We start from the raw sequence: 14199 nt of genomic DNA, 5'->3' as shown, positions 1-14199 counted from the left end.
TAGAGAAGAAGTATACAAATTGATATTTACTATGGCTATCTAAAAGAGAGAGGTTTTTTTTACACATATTGCAAAAAAAACAATATCTGAATTAATCCAAGATGTGTGTGAATATTTTAATGTAGCATTAACATTTTAATGCTATATTAAAATATTAATGCTAATATGTAATTGGCATTTTAAGGCCCAGCTTATCAATGTCTTCACTGATACTGTTTGAATGGGACTTTTTGCCGCCTCCTGTTGGCCATGCCTGATTGGTCTCCAGCCTTCTGCCTCTCATTATTGGGCTCTGCCTTTTCTCCTTCGCTGAAAGGGTTCTAGCTGTTTGGCCCAGCCCTTCCGGCACATCCCCTCCCATCACAACCGTTTAGTCACAGGCCTTTTTCCAAACGGGCGCAAAACCCCATTCACCCCGGGGTTTTGGATGCACGGAACACTTTGCCGGTAAGTTATAGAATTTTCAATTTTGGCAAAACTCCTGAACTAGGGCAGTGGAATGTCAGATCTTTAGGACACCGGGCAGACCTGAAGAATAATTACAGAATATCAGAACCCTTTTGTAAAAACACATACAGTGTTACCTCATCATACGAACTTAATTGGTTCCAGGAGGAGGTTCGTAAGGTGAAAAGTTCGTAAGATGAAACAATGTTTCCCATAAGAAACATTGTAAAAGCAAATAATGCCTGCAAATCCTTCAGGAAAATCCCAAACTTTAGAAGGGAGGTGAACAGAGGGCAGGGAGGAGCAGCTAAAGGGGGCGGGTGGAAGAAGCAAGGCTAGGCTAAAGGGTGAGTGGGAAGGAAGAAAGGCAAGGGGGGCGCCCCTCCCTTTTCTTTCTTCAAAAGACACCCTTTCAGATCCTTTGCAAGCACGTTGTTCTCTGCAAAAATTTTCCTCCCCCAAGCTGCCCCTCCCTCCTCCCTTTTCTTTCTTAAAAAAACACCCTTTCAGTTCCTTTGCAAGCACGTTGTTCTCTGCAAAATGTTTCCTACTCCAAGCAGCCCCTCCAGAAATCCCTTCATCCCAGCAGCAGCTGTTTGGATTCGTAAGGTGAAAATAGTTCGGAAGAAGAGGCAAAAAAATCTTAAACACCGGGTTCGTATCTTGAAAAGTTCGTTAGAAGAGGCGTTCGTAAGATGAGGTACCACTGTATATCTTACACCATAAAAGCCATAGGTTTGCTCCTCTAATGAAAACAATCATTGTTTTCTACGTACTAGCTCAATAAATGTGTAGTTTGAACATATTTCAAATGACAATTCCACTTGATTTCACTTTCACATAATCATTGAAATGCTACTTATTTCAACATGCGCGCAATGGGAAATCTTATCTTTCAAAAGGGTAACGAGGGAACGGAACAAGAAATTGCTTATTTGTAACTAGTTACTGAACAGCTCTTTATAAATTGATACTGTAATAAATGTGTGTATGCAAACTAATGCTGCAGAAATTTTGGCAGAATGTCAATTTCCTGAAAAGCTAGATCACACTGATGACTCAATTCTTGGACTATCACTGCGGTTCTAGGAAACAAAAACCAAGAGCTGGAAAGTTGGTGCTTCATATGGATGTACAGATAGCCAGGTTACAAGTAAGCAATTTACCGTATTATTTTTATCATTATTTCTCTGCCTCAGAAATATGGGAGAGTAAATAGAGTAGAGAAAAGGAGAAGTTCAAATAAGATATCATGAACAATAAGGCAGCATTCCTAAACTCTGCATTTAGTTTGAACATCTAGTTGGTTTTAGTTTGCAAAATTGCAGGTATCTGAATAGGGGATACTTCCGATGAATGCAGTCATCTTTAACTATTGCTCTAGTCCAGTGATGGCAAACCTTTTTTTTTCCTCTGGTGCCAAAAGAGTGTGCATGCGCACTTTTGTGCATGCACGAGTGCCCGCATTCATAATTCAATGCCTGGGTAGGGCAGAAACAGCTTTCCCTGCCCTCCAGAGATCCTCTGCAGGCTGGAAATGGCCTGTTTCCCAACTTCTGGTGGGCCCAGTAGGCTTGTATTTCACCCTTCCCTGGCTCCAAAGGCTTTCCTGGAACCAGGGGAGGGTAAAAACACCCTCCCCATCCCACCCATAGGCTCTCTGGAAGCCAAAAACGCCCTCCTAGAGCCTCTGTGCAAGCCAAAAATCAGCTGGCCAACACACACACACACACACACACTGAAGCTGTTCTAGGGCAACTGCTCACGTGCCAATAGATTTGGCTCCATGTGCCACCTGTGGCACCCGTACCATAGGTTCACCATCATTGCTCTAGTCAGTGGAACAGGCATGGACATGGGTGATACTGGGAACTATGCTGATAAAACACATTGTAACAATAGTAATAGTAGCAACAATCTAATGAGAAACATGGTAACGGAATCCACAACAACACCTATAAAATTAAAAAGTCCCGTCCTAGCTAACATGGAAAAAGGAAAATAAGCTAAAATAACCTCATTTTCATGCCATAAAGATATATAATTCACTATCACATCATATAAATATATAAGTGTTAGTTACCACTTTCGAAGATAAAAAATGAAACATTACCTGAGGATTTGAAAGATGTGGCATTAGAACTCTTCCACTGTGCAGCAACTTTTGTTCAATTATATACACAATCATTTGTAGAAAAAAAATCAATTTTTAGAAAAGATGACAATTCTAAAATCAAATCAATTGACTGATGAAACTGGAACTTTTCTTTTAATGGCAGAGAGGCCATTTGCTATACAAAAAAAATATTGAATACATACAATGCTGGCTGAATCAAAGTTTAAATACGGGATGGGAGGAATTTTACTTGGCAACAGTATGCATGAAGAATATCTACAGATAGTGGAAAATCAGCCGAATGTAATCCAACATTGTGATGCTACTCCTGCTATTCTTCTCTCACTCTCTCAAAAAAGGAAACGCAACCCCAGGCACTATCAACAAAAATATAATGAGGAGCGTGAAAATCATTCTTCTATATGCTGCATCAGAATCTTCCAAGCACATTGTATCTAGTTTGGGACACCATAAAGTCCATAAACAAGCCACAGTACCTTTAGAGGAAAATAATTATTATAACCTAACTGAGGGTGAAAAGACCGAAAGATAAAAATGTAGTCAATAATTCAATTAAAAACTAATGAAGGGAATGAACAAAATAACTTAAAAGATGGGATAAATATGGAAAACTCTGGAAGAACAATGGCCTATTTATTACCTAAAAGAGATTTCTTACAATGTTGCTATGTGATCTGGCTTTTAATCAGGGAAGACTTCCTGTGAAAACTGAACTACAAAAAGTTCCAGAGCAATACTATGCCCAAATTCCACAACTGTGATTCTAAGGATCATAAACATCTTTTGTTTTCACTGAGAAAGAAAATAATATTATATTTTCCTAGAAATGGGCATGCAGTAACTTAAGTAATCATGACAAGTGCAATAAATCCAGCTTTCACTATAAGATTTTTTTTTTTAATGGAAGGCAAACGGAAGAAAAAGCATTCGTTTGAAATGCTTTTGTGGAAAGGACTCTACTGGACATATGATTTTGAGGAGTTTATTAAAGGAAAAGTGAAGCATCAGTTTTAAATTGTACAAAAGGAAAAAAAACCCTCATGTTGTAAATGTACAATTTACAGAATTACTAGCAAAACCAATCAAGGAGACACATTTAAAAAAACCCTACTGACTGAAAACTAAACTGGAAACCCATTGGAGGTAACTTGCTTGCAAACAGCTTTTGTTTCACAGAATTCTGTAATGATTAATGACATTTCTGTTTTTCGTCTGAAGGGTGATGGGGCGCAAGACTTGTCTATGTTGGGTTCAAACCAAGGACAGTATGATTCTGCCCATCAAATTGAAAGGCTACTTGCAATAATTTTTACCACTTTTTCAAGAGAACTTGCACTTTGTCCTGAAACACCAGCCCAGTGACTTTAGCAACTTTAAAATTTCTAAACAGCTACGTAAAAGGAATGGCTGAATTAGTGGGTCAAATGTTTTTGGTAAACATATTTTTGAGACAAGTACAAATATTAGAGGTAAAAGTCTCAACTGCTAAATTAAAGTATCATTATTTGATCTTAAAATTTTAAATTTCAACAGATATGCATTAAATATAATTTAAATTCATTAAAGGACCTTTTAAAAAGAGAGACTACAGTCATTTTGCACTTGTTATATAAAAGCACTTCTACAGTGGATGTATCAAATATGAGTTAAGATCGGCTTCTGAGTTTCTTACATTCAAATTCCCCCAAAAGAGGAAAAAAGAGATTATTAGTTTGGCTTCATTTTATCAGATGTTCTTATTAGCTGGAGCTACTCTCACAACAAGTGAAGAAAAAAATCCTTTAACTACATTAGCAGCTACCAGGAAGAATTGTAATATTTAAGCAGAATAAAAGACCAGATCACTGAACACCATGGAAAATTTCTTAGACTTAGAACAATGATTCAGCTTATTACTTTTTGGATTGAACTGCTTAAAGATCATATAGTAATTACTCTTAATAATGCACAGTTAACACTGAGACTGTAGCTGTATTCCATTGTAAGCTTTAAACATCACCATCTAAATACAATTTCTATGCAGCACATACAATAAATCTAATTGGCAAAATTAATTTACAAAAATAGCACAAAAGGATATTTACGGCATGGAAAGATAAACACTTCTGTATGGTACAGTTAAAATTGCTTTGAAAATGTTTTGTCCCGTTCTTGTCCCACCCGCACCTCCCTTTTCCCTTTGTGGTTTATGCTTCATAAGAAACTTGCTGCTTTTGTACCTCAGGTCTGATGGGGAGTGAAATAGGTAGTAGAAACAGCAAATAGATTACTGTAGAACCACTGGTTTATTTTACTGAGAATATTTTATTTGCTGGTATAAGTTGCTAAAAATGCACAGAACAAGTACCAATAGAAAATGTGCTGTTTGTGTGTTCCCCTAGTGCTATATAAAATGAATGTTACACAGTATCTGTTGGAAAAGTGGCTTCATGGACATCTCTTATTCTTATGCCCCATTATAAATAAAAATAAATCTTCTCAGAAGTATAAAATCTGTTTTTTTTTCTTTTCAGAATCTGACTTTTTGGCAGAGATGCACACATCTGACTTCCAGCATCTTTTATAAGACTGTTCCGCTCTTAATGGTCAGAGAAGATCTAGAAGTGTACCATACTGCTAGTCATATTCAGTGTGTTTAACAACATTTCTCCAACCAGGATGGCTTGCTGATTAGCATTGCTGCTGGTCAATGGCTGACAGGCATAAATTTAATAAAAATGGCTAGCTTCTAAAACATAAAAAGGCAAATGTTAAAACATTTTGAAGTTGTACAGCAGAAAAATAAAGTTAAAAAGTTTTGTTTTCATTCAATGTTTTCTGAAAACATATGTAGAACTGTATAGTCTTAATTTAAAAGCTTCTCTCTATCCAAGAAAAAAAACCTGTATTAGGACTGTCAAGGACAGAGAAAATAAATGATTTGTAGGTCAGTCTTTCTGAGTTGACTGATTGGCCAATATTTGTTTCATTCAGAAGCTCCTCTTCTCTGTCATTACAAAAAGGAAATGACCATAATCATTTGGTTAAAAATCAAACCAAATCACATCAAAATGTGGTTTTAATATTAGCTATCACAGTATATAGGCCTTGAGCTCTAAAGAACAGAGTTCCAGATTTGTATAATGTCTTCACCAGATTTTAGAACATTGGCATTCCAAATCCCTAGAAAATACAATGGAAAATAAAGTTAGGCTGAAGAAAATTATTCGTTAAATCACAAATAATATTGTTCAAAAGCTTACTGAATCATCTTCAATGATAGCTGCAGAATCAAAAAAGTCTGGCCTCAATTCAGCTCTTTCCCGTCGATTTCTTGAAGGAGGCTGCAAAGAATGTCTTTGTCAGTTGAGTTTAGGCATATACATTTATATTTGTACAAATCCTTTATACAGATCATTTTAAACTAAAAAAGATGAAAGAAGTTGTGGCCATTAAAATCCATGATTTAATATTATTAAGCTTTAGTGATTCCAAGGCTGAAGTAACAACATGAAAAACACCTATGCATTGGTTGACATACCCATAAGAAAAATAATTTTAAATAATCATTTTTCACCCACTTTCCATTATAGCAGGCAGTGCTGTTTATATGACTTTATATGATTTTAAGTTGTTTAGTTGTTGTTGTTGTTTAGTTTTAGTGGTAGCCACATTGTTAACAAAAAAAATAGTAATGATAAAATTACTGACCAAATCAATAACCATGGTATCTTCGAATTCTTCATTCATATCCTCAAGCTGACCTCGAGAAGACATCATTACATCTTCAAAGATGGGCTCAGCATCATCCTCCATGAGACCCCGCCTTTTTTGGGAGACAGGAGAAATAAAAAAAAATCAATAATGAATAACAAAATCTGACATACCATTTACTTATGCAAAGGGAAATTCCTTTCTATCCTTCCTTTCATACTGGTTTTCAAATTTGTTATAGAGGGTATTTGACTCCCTGAAAGAAATCTAGTATGGATAGATATGTAAAAGGAAAATAGACAGCTCATCCATCAGCGATGTTTATTTTGCTGAGAAACTACTGAACATAATACTCTTGAATACTTTTAAATATATGAGTAGATATTGATTGAAGGACAATATTAGAAATCTTGTTACTGTCACTGTCCCCATAAGCTACTTTTAGTTTAGTGGTTAAGGTTCTCGATTGTAAACTGGGAGACTGTAGGTTCTAGTCATCCATTATACAGTGAACCCTCGAGTTTCGCGTCCTCAAGGATCGCGAAAGGGCTATTTCGCTAGTTTTCAACCCGGAAGTAAACTCCACCATCTGCGCATGCGTGCCCTTCCACGCATGCGTAGATGGTGGAGTTTCCCCGCCGGGCAGAGGCTTCCCTGGGTCTTCCCCCTCTTGCCCCGGTAAGACCCCAGCGGCGGTGGGCTGGAGCGCGAGCTTGGGGCAGCCTAGCTCCGCTTCCCAGCTGGGAAGCGGAGCCGGCAACAGCGTGGGCGGGCGGGCGGCGCGCGCGAGCTTGGGGCAGCCTAGCTCCGCTTCCCAGCTGGGAAGCGGAGCCGGCAACAGCGTGGGCGGGCGGGCGGCGCGCGCGAGCTTGGGGCAGCCTAGCTCCGCTTCCCAGCTGGGAAGCGGAGCCGGCAACAGCGTGGGCGGGCGGGCGGCGCGCGCGAGCTTGGGGCAGCCTAGCTCCGCTTCCCAGCTGGGAAGCGGAGCCGGCAACAGCGTGGGCGGGCGGGCGGCGCGCGCGAGCTTGGGGCAGCCTAGCTCCGCTTCCCAGCTGGGAAGCGGAGCTAGGGTTTCCCCAAGCGCGCGCGCACCCCAGGCGCGAGCAACGGGGTGGGCGGGCGAAGGGCGGGCGGCAGTGGAAGTAAAAACACCATCTGCGCACGCGCAGATGGTGTTTTTACTTCCGCACCGCTACTTCGCGAAAAATCGATCATCGCTTGGGGTCCTGGAACGGAACCCTCGCAATGATCGAGGGTTCACTGTATATGAAAGAAAATGATTTGTACCAGTCACATTTTCAGCCCAATCCAATTGTTAAATGGGTGCATTATATGCTGCCTTGAGCACAAAATTAATTCTTGTTCTCAAAAATTCCTGGATGTATTTGGAGTGGTTTTTTCCTTTAAAGTAGAACTCTACAAAATATTCTTAATATGTATTGTTCTGCACAAAGAAGAACTGGTTTGGGATAGCTTGTGCTTGATTATAACACGTTTAATAGAAACATAAAAACATAGAAGATTGATGGCAGAAAAAAGACCTCATGGTCCATCTAACCTGCCCTTATACTATTTCCTGTATTTTATCTTAGGATGGATATATGTTCATCCCAGGCATTGTTACATTAGGTTACTGTGGATTTACCAACCACATCTGCTGGAAGTTTGTTCCAAGCATCTACTACTCTTTCAGTAAAATAATATTTTCTCACGTTGCTTCTGATCTTTCCCCTAGCTAACCTCAGATTGTGCCCCCTTGTTCTTGTGTTCACTTTCCTATTAAAAACACTTCCCTCCTGAACATTAATTTTATTTACTTTAAATATTTTTAGCAACTGCAAACATTTCTTTACCGCTAATATAAAAAATTGAGAGGTTTGGATAGCTCAAATGGACTTAATACTTTATCAGCTTTTAAAATAACTGTCACATAGTTTTTACTGGAGGATCTTGTAGAAAAAAAAACATACAGTACAAATTAGAGAAATTATTAAAATAATCAGATACTTAAATGTATTCCTGGCTCCTACTGTATACAGTACTTACACTGTATGTCTCACACCACTTCGTCCTTTCATGTAGTTCATTCCCGTCCTGTCCTTTCGACTTAAATCTTCCAATTTCTGCTGATTCAACCAAGATATTTGCATCTGAGGACTTAAGAATGAATTTAGAAAGTCATAATATGAATGTTTAATTTTAACATTATTTTACTGTTACCTCATGAAATTGGAACTATGTGATTCCAAAGAGTTATATTTACTGATATCCTCACTCTGATTTTCATGTCTGTATGTATTAGTCTGTTGTTTGACCACCTCTCTATCCAAGAAAAAAAACCTGTATTAGGACTGTCAAGGACAGAGAAAATAAATGATTTGTAGGTCAGTCTTTCTGAGTTGACTGATTGGCCAATATTTGTTTCATTCATTCGGCTTCTTCCAAGGACTGCTGGAGTTGGAGCGCTACCACCTTCTCAACAACCTTCCCCTTAAAGGGGAGGTTGGAGACTGGATGGTAGTTATTAAGCAAGGCTGGGTCCAGGGAAGGCTTCTTGAGGAGGGGGCACACGACTGCCTCCTTGTAGGGAGCCGGGAAGGACCCCCTCCCCAAAGAAGAGTTGACAATCTCCTGGACCCAGCTCCGTGTCACCTCTCGGCTGGCCGAAACCAACCAATTTTTAATTTTTATCTGTGCAGTATGAGACTCTCATTATGCCCATTCTATCTCTTCCTTATTTACAGAGACTAAGTGTGAGATTTTCTTGGGATTTTGCTAGCTCCATAATGCTGGAATTTGCTACCAGATGGGGACCAACTATTTACACTAATCTCTAACATGATAAAAAGTTTCAATGATATAGAGATGGTTCATTAAACATTAGCCAACTGAAAAGTACAGGCATAATAAACATATAAAGCAAGATCCTGCAGTTCCTGATTACCTATAGTCAGACATATTAGCTAGATGAACTCCTAGCTTCACTTACTAGAGAAGCTGTAAAGAACCTTTTGAAACAAAGTATGAGATGTCAGATTCATAATCCCTCTCACTGAAGAATTTCTACTAATTGATACCAGTAGTTAGCTGAGAAATATCCTTATGGGAACAGGGAATTAAGATAGTTGTAAGCATGTATGAAAAAAATCTGTCTTTGGTTCAACTTTAGAATGCCTTCTAGAATACAAGTGACATATGGAAGAGATATAGTCTTATCTTAGTCTGGGCCTCCTCTGATTAGTGGGAGAAAGAAACATGTAGTGGGAAAAAGAAATATGGCAACTATGATATCAACAGATAGCACTTATTGGTGGTTGTTGTTGTTAAGTTGTATCCAACTCTTCAGATCTCAACCTCATAGACCATAACACACTAAGCTCCCATGTCCTCCCTGTCTCCTGGAATTAATTACAATGGAAAGAAAGGTTGTTTCTTTTCTTTTAGTGTTCTTGAAGGTGATAATAGGTACTAGTAGTAGCTAAAAGGGGATGCTTTCAACTAGTGGTGACTCTGGAAAATGAAGTGATATCTAATTGCTTCAGAAGATCTCTAGTTTTATGTTTTAAAATAACAGTCCCCAACATTTGTGGGCTGCGGCCTGGGGATCCCGTTTTAAAACTTTCTGAGCTTCACCGAATGACTGCATTTGAATAATTACATTTTTCTAAATCTAAGATATTTTTGTTGAAATCCTAATTTCAGCAGTATTTTAACATTAATTTCCTATTATTGCAGAAATATTTCATTGGTACATACTTGTTTAAAAAATCTTGTTCAGATCCAGGTTCTGACTCATGCTCTGGTATTTGTTCCCCAATTTGTCGAGTGTTTTCTCTCAACACTGTTGATGTGAGCTGAGGTGTCTGTAGAGCACCTGGGGTCTGGATGCTGTCATTTCTATTCAGCCACGAGCCTTCAAGATTCTCATCTAATAAATAACAACAAATTATTATAGTAAGCAGTGGTTTTTGCAATTATGTGGCTAATAATAATATACATATTGGAACAGATTTTGTTAAAATGTCAAAATCTAATTTTATATATTATTTAACGTTAAGATGAATTTATGTAGCAACTTTTCCAGATTTTATTCCAATAAACACATCAAACTTAAATTATTATTGGTTAATTAATAAAGCAAGCAACTAATGAAATGCAACCCCAACAGGAAAAAGTAGTTAAACCATCATTTCCTTGAAGGTTTATTAAATATAATGCAACATACACACACTCACATGACTTTAGTCTATTTTCGTATGTTGTAGTCTGATTCTACAGTTTTTGAAATTCATTTTTCCTCATTAATTTACACTCAGTACCCCATAATGACAAAGTGAAAACAGAATTGTAGAAATGGGGGGTGGAGGTGGGTTATTTTGTATATTTCCTGAATGCAGTGTAGGTGTGGTATGTATGTATACAGTGATCCCCCGCTCGTTGCGAGGGTTCCGTTCCAGGACCCCCCGCAACGAGCGGGTTTTCGCGAAGTAGCGCTGCGGAAGTAAAAACACCATCTGCGCATGTGCAGATGGTGTTTTTACTCCCACAGCGCTAGCGAGGAACCGAAGATTGGGGGCGGCGCGGCTGTTTGCCGCCGGCATGGGGGGCTTCCTAGAAGCCCCCCAAACCCGGGTTGGGGGTCCGGGGGGTGCTGGCAAGCCCCCCATGCCGGCGGCGACATTTTAAAATAGCCGCGCCGCCCCCAATCTTCGGCTCCTCCGCGCTGGATCTCGGCGCTTTCGAGCTGAGTCCGGGAGCGAATTCTCTTCCGGACTCAGCTCAAAAGCGCCGAGAGCCAGCGCTAGCGAACGGCTCCTCCGCGCTGGCTCTCGGCGCTTTCGAGCTGAGTCCGGGAGCAAATTCTCTTCCGGACTCAGCTCAAAAGCGGCGAGAATGAACCGCGTGGGCGGGCGAAGGGCGGGCGGCAGCGAGGAGTTTGCGTGGGCGGTGGGGAAACTCTTCGCTGACGCCAGCAAGAGGGGGAAGACCCAAGGAAGCCGGTTGCCATCTACGCATGCGTGCCCATAGAAAAAACGGGCACGCATGCGTAGATGGTATTTTGACTTCCGGGTTGAAAAATAGCGAAGTACCCTGTTCGCAATGGTTGGGGACGCAATAAACGGGGGATCACTGTACAGTAAGACCTCACCTATCGCGGGTGTTACGTTCCAGACCCGGCCGCGATAGGTGAAATCCACGATGGGGAATTTATCCTCCTTCCCACCAGCTCCGGATGCCTGGAGGCGAGCAACGGCTAACCTTTGCAGCAGTTCGGCCAAACGTTGTCTTTTTTGCCTTGCCCCGGCTGGAAAGTCCCTGGTGAGCTGCCCCGGCTGGTTCATTTTTTCTCTCTCTCTCTTTTCTTTTTTTTTCCCCCTCCACCTACCCAGCACTTCCTCTTCCGCCCTCGAGCCCAGTCTGGAAATCCCTGCCATGTCGCGTTCCTTTCTTTGCTCGCGCTCGCTCGTTTGCGCGCTGCCGGGAGTTCTTTCTACAACCCCAAGCACACCGCCGCCGCCAACCACTAAGCGCGCCTCTAAAGACTGCCTTCTCGGCACTGGCGAGGCGGGTTGAACGAGGGGACGGGCCTCCACCCGAGCTCAGTCCCCGCCCCGCTCATCATTCGGGAGTCCCGCTGGAATTATTCTAGCGCTTGTTTGTGTGGTGAAATGATTCAAATGAAGCTTCTCTCTGAGCATGAGCTGAGCGCTTGTCCTGCCCTTCCAAACTTCTAAGCGCCGTATCTGTGCCAACGCTGACTTCAAAACCCGCGATGAAGTGAAGCCGAGGGACTACTGTATATGTAGGTATGTGTATGTATATATATAGAGAATATAATCTCCCAACAAAATAAATGAGAGTTAATGTGATGAAAAAGAAAGTGGAAGTTGCTTGGACAGACTGAAGTATGTGGAGTTACACTAGAGGGAAATACGGTGCTTGATGGAATATTAGTGAATGTGGATGTGAATAAATGTATACAACAGGATGACAGCTGCAGAGATGAGAGAATGATATTATACAACAAAAGAAAAATAAGTTTCAAGAATATAAAAGAACGCATTAAGGGACAATTAATATTAAAAGAGATGTAACAACATGGAATGATTTTATTAGAAATGGATGAAGAAGGCTGAAGAAGAGTTCCAGCAAATGAAAAAGAATTAAAAATAAAACTATGGAAGAATTGATTCATTACACAGGCCTGGAAAAATATTTATCAGCATTCTGAATGAAAGCATGTTGAAGATACATAGGAAGTGCTCCAAGTAATTGAGAAACGTATCAATGTGAGAAGCAAAGTTTATTGTATATTTCTTTATTTTACAAAATATGAAAAAAATGAAAAGATCTGAATTATGCAATGTTTTGCATGCATATGGAATTGAAGTTTGATTGCTTGTGTGAAAATGCAGAGTATCATGGAAATCAATCACATTTTAAAGTTAATATAATGCTTAACAAATAATTCAGCAGACAGCATTAAGAGAAAGATCTGGGATGTTACACCTTGGGCTGTTTAATATTGTTTTGAATAAATATTTAAGAAATGCTTGTGATGACATCAGGCCATCTTAGTTGGAGATGTGAATATGGGTGTATTTCTGCATGCAGATGTTGTATGAGATGTTGTCCCTTGTTGTATGAGAACCTGAATGGTTTGTATTGAATGTTAAAACATATTTTACCTAAAGAGTGAATAATTGGTGTAAATGGATTAATTTGTGTACCTTTGTCAACATTTTATAAAGTATGAGAAAATCTATGCAGAAATGTTGTGCAATGATCTGTGTGGATTATGTAGTATATAATCTATTATGAATATGTGGTATATCGTCTATTGTGAAGAATAAATATTATTTAAAATAAATACACACTGTTGAATAAAAAAGCGTATGTCTGCCCACCTTGGAATGATGAAAGAAGAATTGGTATTATACGAGAAAAATAACTGCAACAGGAATGGGTTAATTAAAAACTATGTGAGATCAAGAAGAGCTAAGATCTCCAATAAATAAATAAATAAATCAGGTGATGAATGAATGTGGATTGAATGAGGTGGGTTTGGTTACATGGGCTGACGAGATTAAGATCAAATTGGGAAATCCCAAAATTCCAGACATGGCTAGATAGAATTTACAAGATACTCAAAGAAAAAAAAGTGAAAAGTTTTAAGAACAGAAGGCAATATATGAGTCTGTATATGCATGTGGTAGAAACAAGGGTGGTTTTCAAGGCTAGAAAAGAATGAAGAATAAACACTACTGGTAGTAAATTACTTGTACTTAGGTTTTCTTTTCTTTTCCAATTTTAATTGCTTTTACTTCTTATTCCTTTTCCATATTCTGAATTACAGAGTTTATGATGAAAGGCAATATCCTAAAGTATCTTCTGCATAATTTAAGTGCAAAGGACTCCTAAGACCACAAACCTGTCTATAGTCCTTGACTTGCAACCATTTGTTTATTGACTGCTCAAAGCTGCAACAGCACTGAAAAAATGATTTGTGACACACTTACGACTGTTGCATCTCCATTATGCTGCAGGATGAACATTCAAATGCTTGGCAAAGGGCTCATATTTATGATGTGACCTTCTAACAAGCAAAGTCAATGGGGAAGCCAGATTCACTTTACAATGATATTACTAGCTTAACGGCTACAACGATTCACTTAACAACTGTGGCAAGAAAGGTTCTAAATTGGTGCAAAACTCATTTAACAACCATCTCACTTAACAACAAAAATTTGGGCTTGATTGTGGTCACAAGTCAAGGACTTATGTATTGCTTTAATGAAATATTTCACTCTTGTTAAGATATACTGATTTAAAAAAATTAGCTTAATTTACAGAAACCATTTAAACCAAATAAAATAATGAATAAATCAAATTTTTATTTAGCATTCTGACTACAATACGTA

The 14199-nt window shown here is 39.2% G+C and overlaps 1 protein-coding gene across 2 annotated transcripts in view; it reads right to left on the bottom strand.

Annotated features, from left to right (window-relative positions):
* Positions 1 to 3552: 3552 nt before the first annotated feature.
* STAG1 (STAG1 cohesin complex component) overlaps positions 3553 to 14199 on the bottom strand; it is a 174436-nt gene continuing 163789 nt past the window's right edge. For both annotated transcript variants that reach the window (XM_070753086.1, XM_070753085.1), the window contains exons 30-34: positions 10034 to 10205; positions 8324 to 8434; positions 6275 to 6389; positions 5827 to 5907; positions 3553 to 5746 (exon numbers count right to left, since the gene is read on the bottom strand). In XM_070753086.1, the coding sequence (XP_070609187.1) occupies positions 5723 to 5746; positions 5827 to 5907; positions 6275 to 6389; positions 8324 to 8434; positions 10034 to 10205 (503 nt within the window). In that variant the 3' untranslated portion in view covers positions 3553 to 5722. The remainder of the gene's footprint in view (positions 5747 to 5826; positions 5908 to 6274; positions 6390 to 8323; positions 8435 to 10033; positions 10206 to 14199) is intronic.

Source organism: Erythrolamprus reginae, chromosome 5 (genome assembly GCF_031021105.1).
Source record: "Erythrolamprus reginae isolate rEryReg1 chromosome 5, rEryReg1.hap1, whole genome shotgun sequence".
Taxonomy (NCBI): Eukaryota; Metazoa; Chordata; class Lepidosauria; order Squamata; family Dipsadidae; genus Erythrolamprus; species Erythrolamprus reginae.
The sequence above is the reverse complement of the archived record's forward strand: the minus strand, read 5'-3'. Positions and strand labels throughout refer to the sequence as shown.